The sequence below is a fragment of the Scophthalmus maximus genome, chromosome 14, assembly GCF_022379125.1.
Source record: "Scophthalmus maximus strain ysfricsl-2021 chromosome 14, ASM2237912v1, whole genome shotgun sequence".
Classification (NCBI taxonomy): domain Eukaryota; kingdom Metazoa; phylum Chordata; class Actinopteri; order Pleuronectiformes; family Scophthalmidae; genus Scophthalmus; species Scophthalmus maximus.
The window spans coordinates 3,908,640-3,929,034 of record NC_061528.1 but is presented as its reverse complement, the minus strand read 5'-3'; the positions used below and the strand labels follow the sequence as shown (position 1 = coordinate 3,929,034).

The 20,395-nt window shown below is 44.7% G+C and overlaps 1 protein-coding gene across 9 annotated transcripts in view; it reads left to right on the top strand.

Moving 5' to 3' along the window:
* LOC118320415 (mitogen-activated protein kinase kinase kinase kinase 4-like) overlaps positions 1-20,395 on the top strand; it is a 70,882-nt gene that overhangs the window by 31,211 nt on the left and 19,276 nt on the right. For all 9 annotated transcript variants that reach the window (XM_047337321.1, XM_047337318.1, XM_047337320.1 and 6 more), the window contains exons 3-14: positions 3,321-3,377; positions 12,085-12,210; positions 13,407-13,517; positions 13,801-13,891; positions 15,448-15,578; positions 15,736-15,790; positions 15,883-15,961; positions 16,053-16,228; positions 16,330-16,402; positions 16,493-16,703; positions 19,142-19,303; positions 19,428-19,514. In XM_047337321.1, coding sequence (XP_047193277.1) covers positions 3,321-3,377; positions 12,085-12,210; positions 13,407-13,517; positions 13,801-13,891; positions 15,448-15,578; positions 15,736-15,790; positions 15,883-15,961; positions 16,053-16,228; positions 16,330-16,402; positions 16,493-16,703; positions 19,142-19,303; positions 19,428-19,514 — 1,359 coding nt within the window. The remainder of the gene's footprint in view (positions 1-3,320; positions 3,378-12,084; positions 12,211-13,406; positions 13,518-13,800; positions 13,892-15,447; positions 15,579-15,735; positions 15,791-15,882; positions 15,962-16,052; positions 16,229-16,329; positions 16,403-16,492; positions 16,704-19,141; positions 19,304-19,427; positions 19,515-20,395) is intronic.

Here is a 20,395-nt window from a genome sequence, read left to right as displayed (position 1 = left end):
TTTTTTTTTACCACGATAAGGGGAATCTCTGCTCCGAACATCCCCCCGGGCAGACTTGACTGGAGCACATGGGAGACGGAGCGCGGCGCTGGTCATGGGAGAGTCGGGTGACAGAAGGGTGATGTCATGTTTGGATGGAGCGTGACGTCAGCTGAGAGGCTCAGTAGATACTTTATCCACTTCCACGGTGGTAAAAGGTTTTTGTCCGAACAAAAAGTTAAAGGAAGAATTTATTGAAGTTTCTTCGGTTTTTTTTCCCAGAAGGAAAAAGCAGTCATGTGGATGTACAGCTGATTTTATTTCCATTTCTGAATGTTTTTTTTTTATAACATCTGGTTAAGGTGGAATAGCTGAAGATGTCCAGTCATCACCGCTGATTCTAGTTCTGTCTGAAATGACTTGTTTCTGAGTCTCCTGAAGTCTGGATTTGTTGCGTCTTGTGTGAAGATCTGAGCGAATGAAACCAGAATGTTATGGGAGAAAACATCGATTCAAACATCCATAAATCCATAATTTTGTAGGCTGACTTCTTAAAGTTCCTTAAATCACCATATTTGGAAATGTAAAGCTTTTTTTTTTACAATGTAATTAGTAAGTTAGCAATTTACCAATATTTCAGATGCACTTGGCGTCCATTTCTGTTTTAAAAAAAAAAACAGATTATGTCAATGCCACTGATTTCCATTATCTACAGGTTCTAACTTGTTGTACCAGACTGACATTTTCATATCTAGATAGACTCAGAGAAGATACAAATAAACAAATTGGACAGTCTGAAAAAATTGTTTCTCTTTTTTCCCTTCCGGTTCCGTTAATCATCTTCAGACCCCTCAGATTTATCTTGTGGCCCATCACAGGTCCCCGACCCCCAGGTTGGGAACTACTGGTTTACACAATGTGGCTGGACTGAAGTTTTTTTCCATCCTGTGTGACTCTAAACGTTCCTGTCTTCCTGTCTTGTCTGACACAGAGTAAAGCCGATGTTTTCCCCCAGATCTCAGTTATTAACTTGAACGTGAATCATATCACGTCATCACATGTGTAAATCACAAGCTAGAAGGAGAGACGTTTGTTTCAGTCGTGACCTTTGTCAGACTGACCGATCCTCTGTCTTCCTCCATGGGTCCATATCGCCCAGGTGTGTGTCTGTGTCTCCGTCTCGTTCCTGAACAAAGGAACCAGAGAAGATGATGTCATCTCTTCGCCATTGTGTGTGTGTGTGTGTGTGTGTGTGTGTGTGTGTGTGTGTGTGTGTGTGTGTGTGTGTGTGTGTGTGTGTGTGTGTGTGTGTGTGTGTGTGTGTGTGTGTGTGTGTGTGTGTGTGTGTGTGTGTGTGTGTGTGTGTGTGTGTGTGTGTGTGTGTGCGTCTGCGGCGGCTTCTGGGGGGATTCTGTAATTATTACAGTCTGGGTTTTGAGGTCACCTTTCTTACTCACACACACACACACACACACACACACACACACACACAGCGGATACGCACACACACACACACACACACACACACAGCGGATACGCACACACACACACACACACAATCACTCGAACGCTTCATCATTTAGACAGCGTCTCGGTTATTATTTACTTTACTGGTAAAAACTTATAATAAGGAAGTTTTCCCATAGTCAAACTGTCAACGCTGTGTGTGTGTGTGTGTGTGTGTGTGTGTGTGTGTGTGTGTGTGTGTGTGTGTGTGTGTGTGTGTGTGTGTGTGTGTGTGTGTGTGTGTGTGTGTGTGTGTGTGTGTGTGTGTTTGCACGCACAGTGTCAGTTGACTGTCACTGTTTGAAAGTGTTCAGCTCTCATGTTTGGTGTGTGTGTGCAGACATTAACACTACAGGTTGGACAATTGATATACACCATAAGTGCATTGTGTGTGCGTGTGCGTGTGTGTGCGTGTGCGCGCGCGCGTGTGTGTGCTAAGTAAGAAACTGATGACTCAGCAGCGCTACAGTAAGATGGATGCGAGAGTTTAATGGAGGCTGATGGATGTTGGCGTGCTGTGGCTGAATTGCATTGAGACACACACTCATACACACACACACACACACACACACACACACACACACACACTAGTCTAACAGTCCATAGCACGAGGATGACTTTGGCTATTTGTAGGATTTGATCTGAGGCAAATCTGTTGCAGCAAATGAACAAAACTTAATTTCATTTAAATTCTTAATCGGCCTCGGACGTTTTCTAAAACAACCTCGCAGACGTACACTTTAACCCCTTTGTCTCGTCTTGCTTTTCAAATAACCTCACTCGTTATTTCCAGCGTCCGCATCGAAAAGTCTCTGTTTGTCTTTCCTGTCCCTCCTCCCTTTGCTCCAGTTCGTCCTCTCCTTCAACCGTCGCTGTTTTCCCCTTCCCTGTTTTACAGCTGATAAGGTTCAACATCAACACGCCTCCACTTTAATTTTCTAACTGATATCCCCCACATCCCCTCAGTGTCTACACTCCTCTCTCCTCGCACACGACTGTTTCATATTTCAACAAAACAACATACAAAAATCACCCCCCCCCCCCCCCCCCCCCCCACACTTACTGTACTATTCCTCTGATGCTCTGTCGGCTTGTTATGTCATGAGTTTTGTCTCATGTTTATTTCAGTTTCTCATGTTTTTTTCTTCTTCTTTTTTTAAAGATTTACTCCTCCTTCACCTTTACATTCCCACACTGTCGTTCCCAGAGTTTGGCACCGGCAGAGATTTGCTTCATTGTCATCTTTGCAGTTTGCTCTCTCCATCAGCCTTGACCTCTGACTCAACACACACACACACACACACACACACACACACACACTTGTCCCCCGCGGCAGCTAAACCTAAAATGGGCTAAATCCGTCATCACTCCCAACTTTGCCGGCTCATTCAGGAACCAGGGGCCGGTGGCTCGGGTGTCGCAGTCCCGGTTCACACAAAGGAAACGTGATCGTGTGGCGGTTCAGACACACATGGCGCGCACACACACAAACACACACACACACACACACACACACACACACTGACGCACACACAGGCTACACGAACACGTTGCAGACAGATGCAGTGCGTTGTTTCTTCACGTTGTTTTTGTTCGTCTGGTGTTTACAATAACTAACGCTGTAAGGACTCCAACATGGCTGCGGGGGTTTCATGGCTTCATCAAATGCAGCCTCACATGACAACGGTGCTGGTTATCTTTATAATTATTGTCATGTTGTGCTCTTAGTTGTCCTACTGTATACCCAAACCCAAAATGAACGTGCAGAGACCACAGGGCAAGAAAATAAAGGGGCTTTTCCTCATGTGCGTCTCTCCTCTTCTGTTTTTCTCCAGGGTCGACATGTCAAGACGGGACAGCTGGCGGCCATCAAGGTCATGGATGTCACGGAGGTCAGTAAACACAGATCGATGTATTCTTTCGATATTGTTACCAGATAGATCTCAATTAAGTCCATGCTTTCTGTCAATCATGAGAAATGAGGGATAATGAACATTTACAACATACATCATCAACATAACATGGAGGGGGGCGGGGTTTATGGCCTATACAAGCCACCAGGGGGCGATAGGGATGTTTTGGCTTCACCTGTTGTGAGCTCACATGTCATCCCATCTTTATATACAGTCAGTGGTCAAACCTCAACCTCTGCAGATAGATGAGATGTTTTCTTCTGCCGCTATTTTTCATGATTTTTGCTTTTATTAATAATACAACTTTTCCACCTCAGCAGAGCTTTACAACTTTTGTATATATCTATATATATATATATATATATATATATATGTGTGTGCGTGTGCTGAAATATGCCGTTTTTGCTGTCACTGCAAAAAGTCACAGATTTACAGCCTGCAGTCATTTCTAACTGCATGCTGGCTGAACCTGCTGCTGCCCTGTGGCAGCATTGATGAATTCTTTTTAAAAATGAGAAAGCTTTTTTTTTTTTCTTCTTTCTTTTCTGTCGTAAGTAGAGTGCATTTGAATCCGTAGAAACATGGACTAGATGCATTAAACAGATGCATGAGGGGAGATCAATGCAGCAGCTGCAGCGGTTTCACTCACCACAGCATCAGCATAATTCTGCTTCTGCAGCTTTTGGAATCGATCCCAAATTTAGTTTCATTGCATCTGACGGACTGGGTCCGAACTAGTTCTCTACCTACTGTCAGTGTAACAGTTAACACCAGAGTGAACACTGTCTGTCTCTCTGACTCCTCTTCCCCTTTCCACTCCACAACCACATGTCAGTGACTTTTGTCTTCAAAAATAATCCTAATTTCATGCATTGAATCACAGTTTCCAAACCTCATAGAATACATTTTCCCCTTATTGGGTAAATATGAGCTTTGTGTTAAAGCTTGACAGATTTTTCAATTTCCCAAGAGCAGTTTAGGACACAGTCTTGAAGATTGAACACGTGTGTGTGTGTGTGTGTGTGTGTGTGTGTGTGTGTGTGTACGTGTGTGTGTACGTGTGTGTGTACGTGTGTGTGTTATCCGAGGACATGAGTGCGTGCCTGCCAGCTTCCACAGAGTTGAGTAAGGACCCAGAGGGCTGTTTCTGCCCGTGTAATCAGAGCTTGTATTTCTTTCTCGGTGTGTATACATGCAGACATTTCCTGGTATTCCTAATACAGTATAACTGCATCAACAGTATTTGGTGCTTTCCACCCCCCGTCTCTTTTGTGTTACTCATCATTGAATGAACAACTTAACTGAGAGGATGGGAAAAGAATTCGCAAACACATATTTGAGGTCGTTTGACCGTTTCCTGTCCAGACGCTTTAAGAGGAATGAGTGTATCATCAAGGCTGTCAGATATAATCTTTTACCCCACTGGTTTTATCTGTCTATAAAAAACCCCATAATGATTAACCTTAGGTCCTTTTTTTGTCAGGACGGAGATGTAAAAAGATTGGTCAGATAGTAAATCTGTGATATTAACGGGCAGTTAGTACAACAAGAGATAGCGTCGTAATCAGTCATGAGAAACACTCAGACGTTCCAGGATTAAGTTCTGGAATTGGCCCTGATGTCTCTGGAACAGTTGAAACTTTTGGTCTTTTCCTTGAATCTCGACATCAAGGGTCTGGTCTTTGTCTTTTGTTTGCAGCAAAGCCTGCGGCAGATGTGTGCAAGTCAGATGTTTTTTTTCCAAATCCTTTTGCATTGAAAATTCATGTCAAGACTATTTGATATTTAAAAATCGACTGTAGTTTAAGATCTTTCAAAGATGTGGGCAGCCGTTTCCTGCCTTGTTAGTTTTGACTTGTGACCGCACCAATCATTTTAGTGAGGATATATATTATGAGCAGTTCAACATCAGATTAATCCAATATTATTGAAATAATGATAATGAAATCCAAAGAATCCAATATTTCACAAGTGGAAATCTTGATCTTGAATTCATCTTGTGCCCCTCGTTATTCATATGGACCCAAAGAGGTGCGATATGAAACCATTAACCCTTTGTATCCCAGCTAGAGGAACATACAGGCGGAAGAATAAACAATCATCATCAGAATCAGAAATACTTTATTGAAAGAAAAAAAAAAGAGAGTAAGTGCTGGAAAGGGGAAAATAACAAAAAAGTTAGAGTATAGACAAGCGAGCAGCAGTGACTGTGACAGGCTGCGTTCACGGTCGGCGCCTGCGCACTTTATCAAATGATCCAGGTATTTTGTCTGTTAATGAAAAGTATCGTACACTTGATTTCTCCGACACTGACTAATCCAATTGATCTGGACTGACTAATCTTATTAGATTATATCAAAATTTGAGGAGTGGAAGTTGAATCAAAATCTGCTGTGAAGTGGTCAAGCCAAACCTCATGAGTAAATATGATAAATCCGTTCTCATTCCTATTTGTACAACGTCTGTGAGCTTATCAAGTCGGACAAAGGGAGGAAGGCCAAAAACAAATGACTGCTGGAAAAAAAAGCCTGTGGGTGTTATGAATCATGTTGTTGAATACTGGGCAGATTGTGGCCTCTTTTATTAAGGTCTGTGTATTGATTAGTCATGATGTCCGTTTTCTCGACCTTCTAATGCTGAGAAAATGTACTTAAAGTGGGGTTTAGTGTCTTAAAGTGGTTTAAATACTATTTAAAGGCTTTCCCACCCTTTACCGAGTATAATACAGAAAAAGCTGAGCTGCTAAATTGAAGGAAATTCAATAATAGTGGTCACTGCCGAGCCCGCGATGACGATTAGTTAGTTTACTTTAGCAGCACTTTGGCAGATAACCAGGCCCATTGTGTCCTGATGAAAAATCCAGTTTTTACGTCTGACTGACCCGCAGGCACAAATCTCCGTTCCCAGCTGTGGACATTAAAAGACAGAGGACGTGAAGAAGGATCGGGAACATTCGATGGGAACGTGTTTATGTATTCAATACGAGCTGAATCACTGATGAGAAATGCACATGTGGGGGAATGTTCAAGACATGACGGTTACATTGTATTTTCAGTTCGGCCCCGTTTTCTTAAAACAAACACGAATCGGTTTGTCTGGATGTTTGCCAACAGTGACGGTTGAGCAGAGGAAGTTGTCCGCAATGGAAAAGCTTGACATTTACACACACGCACTAATCTCATGCAACATTTATGCGTGTGTGTGTGTGTGTGTGTGTGTGTGAGACCTCTGAAGGGAAACACAATAGCTTTCACACACCCGCCTGCCGCAGATGCAATAAAACTCAGCTATACATCTCTTTTCCTGTGTGTGGTTTTGTGTGTGTGTGTGTGTGTGTGCGTGTGCGCTTGTGTGTGCGCGCGTGTGTGTGTGTGCGTGCGTGTGTGTGTGTGTGCGCGCGCGTGTTTGCATATGTGTGTGTGTGTGCGTGTGCGTGTGTGTGTGTGTGTGTGTGTGTGTGTGTGTGTGTGTGTGTGTGTGTGTGTGTGTGTGTGTGTGTGTGTGTGTGTGTGTGTGTGTGTGTGTGTGTGTGTGTGTGTGTGTGTGTGTGTGTGTGTGCGTGCGCGTGTGTGTGCATATGTGTGTGTGTGCGTGTGCATGTCCACTCTCGGCTCCTTGTGCATATGCGCTCTGACCCACATACCACTTCCTGTTCCACATTCTGAGTGAGGAGAGAGGACGGAGAAAGAAAAGAAAAAGAAAAGAGCAAGTGGACAGAGAGAGAAGTACAGGGGCAGGGCTTTTGATGTAGAGGATTTAATCCTCATTTCAGTCAGCATTAGATAATATATATATATATATATATATACATACACATATATGTGTGTATATGTATATATTTATATACTGTATATATATACATACAGTAAATGTATATATACACTGTATATATACTGTATATATATATATGTTGTGTAGTAAAGTTATCGTTTGTGCGATTGGCTTCATCGGTACTTTATCTAACAGTGTCGCTTGTTGATTAGCATATCGACGTTTCTCGTTTTCCTTCAGCGAAAAACCTTTTAACTTCTGTATGAATATTTTTTTCCTCTTTCGCCCAGCGCTAATGTTCTGTAAGAGCAGCGAGAGGAAGGGCAGCCAGCAATCGCACGGTGATACAGAGAGAAGACCGAGGGAGAGAGGACGTAGATAAGGAGAAGAAGAGAGGGAGTTTTATTTATTACATTTCTTTCTTTACTCCTCAGAGCAGGTTCAGCTGAAGTGCAGTGGGATTATGGGGGAGGGCCTATCGCCACTCGCACACTTCTCTCTTCACCTACATCCATTTGTCATCTCTCTTCTCTCCGGTCCGTCCTCTTCCTCCATTACATCCTCCACAACCCCCCCCCCCCCGTGTTTTACTCCTTCTCTCCCCTTTTTTTCTCCCCCAGATCTTGATCTTATTCTTCCTTTTATCTTCTCCAGCCATCTCTCCTTCAGCCACCACCTCTGTTTTCTTTGAAAAACGAGAGAGAGAGAGAGCGTGTCTGGGACTAGAAAAATAAATGGTGAAGTCATCTTTATCCTTTTTTGAGGGGGAACTAGACAGAAACAGAAGGACGGGCAGAGAAGAGAAATGTAGCTGCAGAAGCAGCAGCTCTGCATTCTGCGTCTCTCGCTGCTGCTGCTGTTCCCTCGATGTAATCCAGTGGGATTCAGGCAGGGGAAGAAAAAAACATCGATCTTGATTAGTAGAAAATCCCAAGAGCAAGCGCCTTTATCTCTGCAGTGTCATTTCTCTCTGAATTAATTTGCCTTTGTCGCTATAATCTCTAGCTTGTCTGCCTGTCTGTATGTCTGCCTGCCTGCCTGCCTGCCTGCCTGTCTGTCTGTCTGTCTGTCTGTCTGTCTGTCTGTCTGTCTGTCTGTCTGCCTGCCTGCCTGCCTGCCTGCCTGCCTGCCTGCCAGCCGTCCGTCTGCCTGTCTGCCTGTCTGTCTGTCTGCCCCTCCGTCTGCCTGTCTGCCTGTCTGTCTGTCTGCCCCTCCGTCTGCCTGTCCGTCTGTCTGTCCGTCTGCCCCCCTCCGTCTGTCCCTCCGTCTGTCCGTCCGTCTGTATCACCTCCCTCCCACCCTCTCTGTCCGTTCAGAGTTTGACCGTTTCCATTTATGACAAACAAACCAGAAATGTGCAGTGAGAAGTTGTGTCAAGAGATTCCATCCACAATTATACGATCAACTTGGCGAGAGTACTGAATATTACATGTGATGCATTTGGGTTATGGGTCGTTTTGTAATAGATATGACAGGATTGATAAACTACAGGTTCCTGTCTGACCTCTCTTGACCTCCGTCGAAGCCAAAGTCTCCCGCCGACTCTTCTCCCATTTTTCCTTCGTGCTTCCATTTTGCGGCCGTCCTGTCGCTCCCCCTCACATTGTGCGCTGTAATACTTCAGCGGCAATATGGCCGCCACTGTGTCTCCCCACCACTTCATGCCCAGGAATGATAATGAGTAGCTTCAGGACGCCTTGTTTTGAATGACTGACTGTGAATATGCAGTTCGGGGGGGGGAGTGAAGGAGCAAGAGAAAGGGAGGTGAGGTGTCGTAATGATGGGATACTGTACGAGAACATTGGGACTGAAGTCATTATAGGAGACAGAAATGGAACGTGATGCCGCAGAGGACGAGAGGGACGGAGACAGTGAGTGTCCAACATAGATGGACAAAACAAGATGGAGGGAAAGAGCCACAGTGAACATATGAAAGAGAGAGAGAGAGGGAGGATGATGATGTCACTGTCTCCTTGTCGAAGCAGCTTTATCTTCAGGTCATTGTCTCTCTCACACACACACACACACTGGTCTGTGCATGTATTTGTATTCTCTGAGCTGTGTGACTGGTAGAACTCAGTGTAGAAAACTGTCTGGTTTCTGAAAACAACTTTATTATACTTTGTTTACTTTAGTTCACTTTACTTATGTTAAGAGTAAAATGACAATAGAGTAAAAACACAAACCAAAAAATTTAAATGTGGTCTCAAAAAAATTCCAAACTTACCGTCACCATCTTGCCGTGAGAGGCGAGACGTTGACTTTTCTTTCTGCTTGGCATCCTTTATCGGGATATTTATCCCTCTGTCACTTCTCAGCCCAGGATTTGGATTATTTCTTCACTGGCTGATCCAGTTTGATGTAGGTTTGATGTTTCCCATTTCCCCTCGCTTGGCCCTACTCCCTCGTTCTTCCACTCCACCTGAAGAACAGCATCTGACCACCCTACGTTTGAAGTGGTTTGAAGGGGGGTAGATAAACCCCTACCCCTTGATCTTCAAAAGAAATGGGACACCCTACCATACGTGGGAATGCAGAAAATGGAAAGGTAGTGCCTAGTAGGTGGAACAAGACGGACCCATAGTGTTGTTATCACGACCCACGTAGTAGTCAGTTCTTACAGTCTCTCAGTCGGGGGGTGACTCTTCTCTCTGCTGTTATTTTGAACCTTTGCTCATCTCCCTGCAGTGGATAATGCTTAATAAAGTTTCAGCCGTATTACTCCTTCAGTCGGGCCGCGGCATCTGTAATTATCGGCCGACTGACCCCATCGCCTTTGCCGGCAGTCGAAAACTCCAGCTGAACTCTTGAGACAGCAGCAGATTAAAAGCCCAAATAACCAACAGGCAAACTGTTTTTTTGTGTTGAACAAATAACACACGGCGATGTCCATCCATCCATCGTCTACCGCCTAATCCACTTAAGCGTCGCGGGGGAGGGGGGCTGGAGCCAATCCCAGCTGACATTGGCCCTCGCCAGGTTGCCAGCCTATCCCAGGGCCACATACAGAGACGGACAACCATTCACTCTCACATTCACACCTACGGTCAATTCAGAGTCTCCAATGAACCTAACCCCATTCTGCATGTCTCTGGACTGTGGGAGGAAGCCGGAGAACCCGGAAGACCAATTTATCGATATCAGTATGAGTGCAGACGCATCTGTATCCGTGCTTATGTTTACGGATATGAAATCTTTTATTGTGCAGATATGTATATATATATATCGGCCGATTTATCTGTATGGGAAACCTTGTACTCCCTCAATCGATATCGGCCCCCAAAAGTCCATATTGTTCGGGCTCCAGGACATATACTCTGTACAACCTATCCAATAGCTAGTTAGTGGCAGAACCAAACATGAACACATTTGGCCACAATTTTAAATTTAAATAATCCTAGATACAGTTTGGTTGTGAGTTCTGTCTTTAAGAGATAGTGATTCCTGAGCTGCAGGTGTACCGACCTGTAGACGTTGACAGTCAGTGAACGCGTCTTTCGTCTCTAAATGCTGAAGTTTCCCTCTTTAACCTCTGGACCGCGACTCAGAAATGTCAGCAGAGTCGCCGTCTCTTTCTCCTGCAGCTGCAGCGCTCGATAACACGCCCGCGCGTTTAAATGTCTTCCAGTATCAACATGTAACGCCAATCATTTCCTTTAGGCTATGAAGAAAAAAAAGAAACTCATCTCTGTTTATTTTTAAAAATCAGACTGAACTTGACAGAGAACAGAGTGAGGAATCCACCTGCAGTGATAAATATGAAGGTTGGAAAAATGTCTTGGCACCACAGTCGTCAAGAAGAATTAATTCACTAGTATGAAGGAGTATTTTACAGTTCACCAGTTGATTCCAGTTCTTGCAAAAACTGTAAATGTCACGCAGCCTCGGTGGCGGCGCCGCAGCGATACAGAGAAATACAGTAATCGTCTGATCGTGTTAGTTATGTCTGAGTCCTGTCCTGTAATATCCTGAGTGAGTGTTCGAGGCAGAGATGATAAGTTTCGCCTCGGCCTCATCGTCATTTCCAGTTCACGCCGCATCTGCATTTTTTTGTTTCGGAGTAATATCCGTTCATCAGCCTGGTTCTTGGACGGCGGTTTGTTTCCTCCATTGGCCTCCTCGGCTCGTCTGTCAGAGACGGACCAAACGCCAACAAGCAGCAAAAAAATCCGGAGTCATATAACTTTGGTTGCTGAGTTAATGATAGTTTTCTTTTGCTGTTTCATATTTTTTTTCTCTCAATTGCAGATGAAGTGTGGAAAATCAGGCGGAAGCTTTTAAGTAATAAGCCAATTTTTTCGCTGATACTTTACTGGGTTGAAGTGCCATGTTTTGTGTTTCTACTAATATATACATTTCTATATCTATGCCATAAAATATTAATAATGCTGATAATAATTTCTGAGTCAACAGAAATGTGCAATTCACAGAGACTTAAAAAAACCCCTGACATTTGACGAGTCATAACTCGAGAGATGTTTGGCGTTTTGATCACAATGCAGACGAATACATAATCTAAAAAAGAATGTTTGCCAAATGATTTACTAATAAAGCTCAAACTTAAAACACACAAATAGGATGAAGCACGTGGAAAAACTCCATTAGGTTGAGGGATGTGGTCGATGAAGAAAATAAAAGAACAAAACATAGATTCGGAAAATCACCAGCTTTCCAATGTTACCTTATCTTATTCTATAATCACTGTCAAAATAATGGTGGTCATTTTTCATCTCCCACTTTAAGAACCCGACCAAAAAAAGGAATAATACGTATATAATTAGTTTTGAGCGCTCATTTAGCTCATATAACGGCTTCGCTGCTGCCTCACTGGCAATAAGAATATGTGTACATGTATAATCTGCACACTGATCTGTTTCTCCCTCTGCCTCCTCCTGCTCCTCTCTGTGCCGCACAGGATGAAGAGGAGGAAATTAAGCTGGAGATCAACATGCTGAAGAAATACTCGCACCACAGAAACATCGCCACCTACTACGGAGCCTTCATCAAAAAGAGTCCGCCGGGCCACGACGACCAGCTGTGGGTGAGTTTCTTTCCTCCTCGCCTTTGAGGAGGAGGAGGAGGAGAAGACGAAGAAGAGTGCAGAGAACACCAAAGCAGAACAATAGTGGAATGAGGCGGATTCGAGGAGAGAGCAGCAGGAACGCCATCGCCTCTGGACAGGCGTGAAAGGCGGGAGTACCTGGTTTTTACGACCCTGATGTTCGAGAGGAGGGAGCTCGCTCTCGCTCCACAACATGGTCCTTGTTTGTTTTGACAGCTGCTTCCATGACCTCTGTAAGGCCCCGCGGTTATGGCTTCATGCTGTCTGCTGCGCGTGTGTGTGTGTGTGTGTGTGTGTGTGGGAGAGAGTACGAGTGTCATTTTCTTCATATTCATCGTCTGCATCGACCCCCAGTTAACACAACTGAAGAAGAGCAGATTTCCTGTTTTAAAAACATTCATCAGTGGGGTCACTAGCCCGTGAAACCATTTAGAAAACGCTGCACAGTGCAGAAGCAAATTGGGTGAAGGGTTTGACCCCCGTGGAGTTTGTTACCTCACCCACAGCTGTGGCCCAAAGGCGTCGCAGTGTGTTTTTCAGGTTTTCTGGCCCGTGTTGTATAACGTCTCCGCAGCACCGTCCGCGCGGGAGTTCCTCCTCAAGGAAGAACTGAGGAGATTTAAATGGTTTACAAGTCAAAGGTCAAACTCTCCGAACACGTTTCTGACCATCGCTCACTAATTTACAAGCTAATTGTTGTGACAAAAACTTTAACACACACAAAAAGCCTCCTGGAAGTGATAAAGACGTGTTATAGCCTAGAGGTCAACTGTCCAACTTTGCTGTGACACGGTGACATCATCACAGCGAATCATGACGACTTACAAAGGATAAGAGTATTGTATTCCCTTTAAATATAAACTTCTAGGGTCTGCAACTAACGAGTATTTTCATAATCGATTAAGCTGTCGGTTATTTTCTCGATTAATCGATTAGTTGTTTGGTCCATAAAATGTGGATTGTGTTTCCCAAACACCCAAGATGATGTTTTGTTTTGTCCACACACCAAATACTGTCACAGAGGAGCAAAGAAACCAGAAAATATATAGCATTTAGGAAGCTGAAGTCAGAGATTTTATACTTTTGTTTTCATAAAAACTACCTGAACCGATTGAATCGATTATCAATACAGTTGGCGATTAATTTAGTAAACCTCTGTCCTCTCTCTCCTCCAGCTGGTGATGGAGTTCTGCGGCGCCGGTTCCATCACGGACCTGGTGAAGAACACCAAAGGCAACACGCTGAAGGAGGACTGGATCGCCTACATCTCCCGAGAGATCCTCAGGGTGGGTCGCCTCCGTCGCCCCCCCCAACCGCTATAACCCTCAGAGCAGTCAGTCAGTGTGGCGGGACGCGAGGTCCTCAATCAGTTCAGGATGTGATCTGGTCGATTGATATAATCCTACAATATCCCCCCTAATTTTGAATTTGAATTATACATGTAATAAGAATACGAGAGAACGTTTGGTGTTGTTTTCCTGTTGCCAAATTTAGAATTTCTATTTCTTTCCTCTTCTGCTCTGTGACGCTGCGACGTGTGTTAATGTTTCTCTACGCGTGTCTCCGCAGGGATTAGCTCACCTACACGCACATCACGTCATCCACCGTGACATCAAGGGACAGAACGTGCTGCTGACGGAAAACGCCGAGGTGAAACTGGGTAAGTGTTCGGTTAATTATCAGACATTACGTCACGTTTTGATCATTATCGGTGGGGGCGGCCGCGATGACACTGCGAGAAGTTCTGGAGGTTTGAGAAGGGCTCCGTTTAACCCCTCACTCGATTATCTGATGCCGAACATCGATAGCGACCGAGTTCCAGAGCCGGATTTTCTGAATCCGGGTTAAATTGGCCTGGACATTCCTCTATCTGAGCTCAGCTGCACTCAGTGTATTGACACACACACACACACACACACACACACACACACACAAATGAGCCTGTAAATACTTTGTGCCGTATTAAAAAAGACAGAAAAAGCACATCTGTTATCGTTCTGATTAAACAGCTGGAGATAATCCCCTCTCCCTCTCGCTGTGTGTCAGTGAGCAGTCACATGTTAACTTGGATTAGAACAGGACTCAGCAGCCGGCTGCGGTTGTCATAGTTACCCTTTCAATTTTAATAACTTTTGCCTCTTTTTTTTTTGATAAACCAGCTTATTGACGTAGTTTATTATAGATATTTATTTGAATTAAATCATTTATCTTAATGTGATCATTCAATAAAGACCCTCATAAATAATTTGTCAAGACAACATCAGGTTCCAAGAATCTGGCTCCTCTGATCCAACCTGATAGTGTGATTTTGTTTTTTTACGCGTGACTTCGGTCTTATTATAACTTCTGACTGAAGTTTTTTTCTTTCTGTAAATTCTGTAAATTGACACAAGACTCCATCCATCCATCATGAACTGTTTTCCTGGTTGCGACAGAGATGATGCTGCCGCCGTTCACAATCCCGCCAACAGAGTTCTAATTGGCTCCGCTGCTTTTTCTTTAATATAGACCATGTAACAACAATTTGTTTAATCGTGTTTTCTCCTTGTGACCTTTTTTTAAATTTTAATGGCTGTCCTGTGACGCGCTGTTTAAAAAGCACATGTCTCTGCTGTGGCCACAATAAAACTCTCAGGAGTTTCAGCTGAAAGACTTTGAACGCAGGCAGCGTCTTGACCTCCTTGTGTGTGTGTGTGTGTGTGTGTGTGTGTGTGTGTGTGTGTGTGTGTGTGTGTGTGTGTGTGTGTGTGTGTGTGTGTGTGTGTGTGTGTGTGTGTGTGTGTGTGTGTGTGTGTGTGTGTGTGTGTGTGTGTGTGTGTGTGTGTGTGTGTGTGTGTTGGGGTGTGTGTGTGTGTGTGTGTGTGTGTGTGTGTGTGTGTGTGTGTGGGGGGGGGGTGTGTGGGGGTGGGGGTGGGGGTGGGTGGGGGTGTGTGTGTGGGTGTGGTGATTTGAGCGTGAGAAGGAAATTTGTAAAATCTCAGAGAGACTGAAAAGAGACTGAATCTTTGAGAACTGTTTTAATCACATTTTCAAGGCTCCTGTTTTCAGCAGCCGAACATCAATTTTGATACGCAAGTTGAGCTGTGTTCCCATCCTTACAGGATAATTTAAATTTCTCTCATATCACAGACATAAACCCAAATATAAAACACACACACAAAAACGCACCATCGATTTGGATCCACTTGTGACCGAGTCTGATCTTGTTTCCCTCAGTGGACTTCGGTGTGAGCGCTCAGCTGGACCGGACGGTGGGCCGGAGGAACACCTTCATCGGGACTCCGTACTGGATGGCTCCAGAGGTCATTGCTTGTGACGAAAACCCAGATGCGACGTATGACTACAGGGTAAGAAGAAGAAGAAGAAAGAAAACAAAGTGGATCTGCTCTTTTACAGTATAACGGGCTGGACAGAAGGAATAGATTAGAAGATGTCTCATCAAGAGATTCATTTATTAAGAAAATTCACAAACTCACCTGCCTGGTCTCGTCTTCTGTCCTTCAGAGTGACCTGTGGTCCTGTGGAATCACAGCCATAGAGATGGCCGAGGGAGCTCCTCGTAAGTACAGTGACAGAAACCTCGCTCGGCATGGTATAATATTCATTTGGCTTTAACTGATCCCTCATTTGTCTCTTCTGTGTTTCCTGCAGCCCTGTGTGACATGCATCCAATGAGAGCCCTCTTCCTCATTCCCAGGAACCCCCCTCCTCGACTCAAGTCCAAAAAATGGTGGGCTAAATTTTTAATCTAATCCAAATCGTAACAGATAGACTTCTGCCTGTATGTAACACACACACACATCTCAACTTTCCCCGAACAGGTCGAAGAAGTTCTTCAGCTTCATCGAGGGCTGCCTGGTGAAGAACTACACCCAGCGTCCCCCCACGGAGCAGCTGCTCAAACACCCCTTCATCCGGGACCAGCCCAACGAGAGGCAGGTCCGCATCCAGCTCAAAGACCACATCGACCGGACCAAGAAGAAGAGGGGCGAGAAGGGTGAGTCCCGGGAGGAAGACCGGTCTCCGTCGGGCTGTGAAACTGAAATTCCTACGACTTTTTACGTAGCCGTTGAGTTAATTCTTCCTTGCTCCCTACAGATGAAACTGAATATGAATACAGTGGCAGTGAAGAAGAGGAGGAAGAGGCATCTGAGCAAGAGGGAGAGCCAAGGTAACTATAGCAAAAAAAATTTAAAATAAAGAATGCTTAAAAACTAGCCACTGGTCGCTGACTCCCGCCCGTTGCATCCTCCGCACACAGCTCCATCGTCAACGTGCCGGGCGAGTCCACCCTGCGCCGGGACTTCATCCGGCTGCAGCAGGAGAACAAGGAGCGCTCGGAGGCCCTGCGCCGCCAGCAGCTCCTGCAGGAGCAGCAGCTCCGCGAGCAGGAGGAGTACAAGCGGCAGCTGCTGGCGGAGAGGCAGAAACGCATCGAGCAGCAGAAGGAGCAGAGGCGGCGGCTGGAGGAGGTGCGCGCACGGGCTGCATACATTACCTTTCATAGCTTAAAGGATGAATTAGTTGACAAGATTTTTGAGTATTGGAAAAGATTGAGTCAACGTAGTGACTCGTTGCTGAGATCTGGGGATATGGTGACGTCACTTTTAGCCCCTCTCCACCAAACGGGAACTGGTTTCTCCCGAAACCGGTTCCGTTCAGGATTATTCAAACTTTTGTGCCGTCCACTTTGATTCCACCAGTTTTGTTGTGTGGAACCATCTTAATCGTGGATGGCGTCATTAAAGGAGGACACCACTGTCACGTTCATCTAAATCACACACACACACACATATATATATAGCCGCAATCTTATTGGTTTATTCGTCCGCGTTTTGAGATATTCATCCGACGTTTCTGGGGCACGTTGTGTTTTCAAACGGGAACAATTTCTTCGGTAGGAAATAACTGGAATAATTCGTTGATAGCAGACTCATGTTAACAGCTCATCTCTCCTCCGGTATCCGTTTGTTTGTCCCGCTCGATGATAGTGTGAGAAGCCAATTAGTCAGGTGCACTTTATATGTATTTGAACATTATCTCTGGTGTAATAGGATTAGAACCTTGATAATTTCACATAATAGATTCCAGAATCAAATTTTTTTTAGGGCCGCAGTGAATACAAATGAATTAATTGGTTCCCCCCCGGAGGATGAGTTTCCCTTATCTCTCTGAGCTCTGTGTGTGTGTGTGTGTGTGTGTGTGTGTGTGTGTGTGTGTGTGTGTGTGTGTGTGTGTGTGTGTGTGTGTGTGTGTGTGTGTGTGTGTGTGTGTGTGTGTGTGTGTGTGTGTGTGTGTGTGTGTGTGTGTGTGTGGAGAAAAATGAATAGAGATAGAAGAGAGGACAGAGGAGGAGAGACGGTTATAAATTTGGACAGAAGTAGACTGAACTAAATTCTCTAGAAGGACAAGAAGTGAGAGAGAGAGCAGAATACTATGAGGGACTGATAAACGAGGAAATGAATGGAATAAGAAAATATGAAATCAGACGATTTCAATTGTGTTACACCTCAAAAGGTGCGAGGTCTCTGTACTCAGCTCGCGTTCTCCCACAGCCGTCGCAGCTCGGGGCTGTTCTGTGATTCATGACGGTGCTTGTTGTTGCTCCATGAGTCAGACTGCAGGAGCAACAGTTGGACCGGGGCCGTGTCAGAGTCATAACGCCGCACATGTGCTCTCCTGTGTTGATGGATTTATACCTCGCGTGGATTTCACGAAAAGCCGGCTGTGAAAGTGGCGCAAACCCCCGACGCGTCGCGATACTAGATACCTACAGCGCGTCGTCGTCCTGCAGCTTTCACCGACGGACGGGAATCAGTGTGATGCCTTCACACGTCTGCTTAGAAAACCAAAGATGGAGCTAAACCGCTTGTCAGGCTTAAACTACCACTCTTGATTAAATGATTAAGTCTTAATGCCGAGCTTGAAACATTTGACATTTTAACATCTTTCCTGTCACTTTAGTTCTTTCTCCTCTCACACAGATAAACACATTAACATGTGCCCCAGAGTAAAAAATAACATCCATCCAAAGAACAGACAACATAGTTTGTACCATTTGAGCCGTTGTTAAAATCCAAATTTTAAAAGGCATGGCCTGTGCCCTTGAACACGAGGCCTTGAACGAGGCATAGCAACCAAAAAAAGTTTTTCCATCAATCGTTACCTGTTAATCTGCCAGATTTATTTCTACAGTACCTTTCCCCACACTATTTTTCTATAAATTGTAATAAAATGGCTACAAAGAAAGGGAGATATTATGTTGCGTTCACGCCAAAGACGAAAGCGAATCTTAGCGCTGTGTGACTCGCGTAAGTAACCACAACCCGAGAATATCTGCCTGCTCTTTTGGATCTTCAGATTACGACCAGATTGTGCAGACAAAAGCTCAAAATCCAAAGATTTTTTTATTTTACTGTAAAATCTGACAAAAGGAGCACAAGAAATTTTCACTTTTGAGAAGCTGGAACCAGAGAATATTTGGCTTTTTTTCGAAATTGAATAACTCACAGCAGGTATTTGTCTCCATGGTGTGATGTAACAGATTTTTATTTCACTTTTTTCACCATAGATCATCTCATTACGTGTTGGGGCTTGTTCTGGGCCTGGCAGCCATTTACTGAAATATGGGCCTGAAAAAGCTGATGGACATAAATATTGCTGAATCTAAAATAACTGAACATAACCATAATCAATAACTTTCAAGGTTACTTCACTTGGAGCAACATACATATCTCACAGCAGCGGCAAATCACAGTTGTGTTCCTACAACAATATTGTGTGTAGGTCACAGGAATCCAATCATAGTAATCATAAAAAACGCATGTCTGACATAACTAGACAAAAATCTAGCCGTAGAACTGGGACAGTGAACACAGGCACTAAACTCTCGTCCTGTGTCCATCTGCAGCAACAACGGCGCGAGCGCGAGATGAGGCGGCAGCAGGAGCGCGAGCAGCGTCGGCGCGAGCAGGAGGAGAAGCGGCGCGTCGAGGAGATGGAGCGGCGTCGGAAAGAGGAGGAGGAGCGCCGGAGGGCCGAGGAGGAGAAGAGGAGGGCCGACCGCGAGCAGGTACGCCAACCGGAAGAACGGAAGAGTCGCCTCGTTTCTCCTCATCCTCATTTCAGCCACTCGGGAATTCTGTTCTTCCTGAGTTCTGTGCCACTTTCCTGACGTTGACCTCTCGGCCTGGCAGGAGTACATCCGTCGGCAGTTGGAGGAGGAGCAGAGGCACCTGGAGATCCTGCAGCAGCAGCTGCTCCACGAACAGGCCATGCTGCTGGTGAGCGTTTGAATCTGGGAAAATCACATGGGTTCTTTTTTGTCCTTATAAAAATATTGAAATATCTTATTTTCTCTGAGAGTTGGCCTCCTCTCTTCTCCTCTCTTGTCTTTCTTCAAATAGATTCTACCTTGTCCCCCCCTCCTGTCTCTCTAAATCATTTTCCGTAATCTTATTCCATCTGTTTCTGTGTCCCACCGGTAATTTTTAATGTTTCCAACGACTCCCACGTTGTTAAATTTCATAATGCAGGTACTTATTATTCCTCCGTTACACAAACTTTCCCGATTCAGTTTTCCTGAATCAAGTCTTTGGAACTACCTCATGACTTTTGTGGATCCCACGGGAGCCGTTAACAGCTGAGGTCAGAACATAATAATTCTTCTCAGGGAAGCCGGGATGTTTACTGGGCCCTTCAGCGATGGTGATGTCATCCAACAGGAAGAGAGGGCTTGTATCACTTGATGTTTTTCTTTTCTTTTTTTAAAATAGGATTCTCCTCCTCTGGGGTTTACAGAGGATATTCAGATAATGAAAGGATGTGACCGCTCGTATCGCTACTTCACACCATCACTTTATCATCGGCTGCGCTGTCCGGCTCCGACTCTGTCAACATTCATAAACCCTAGTTATGAAAAGAACATGTTTCCCTTACATTTCGTCTCGCCGTCGCACAGAGATCTTATGCGTTTGATTCAACAGTGTTTTGCTATATATAGATGCTATTAGGTACGAGTATCAAAACTCAGAGAAATCATTACAGCTCTTAACAGATCTGTGGTTTGATCGCTTTTGACCAAAGTTAAGCGTTTCAACAGACGTGCAGTTTGCCACAATGGACGATGGTTCGTCCGTCGTTGACTACTCGTTTCATTGACTGT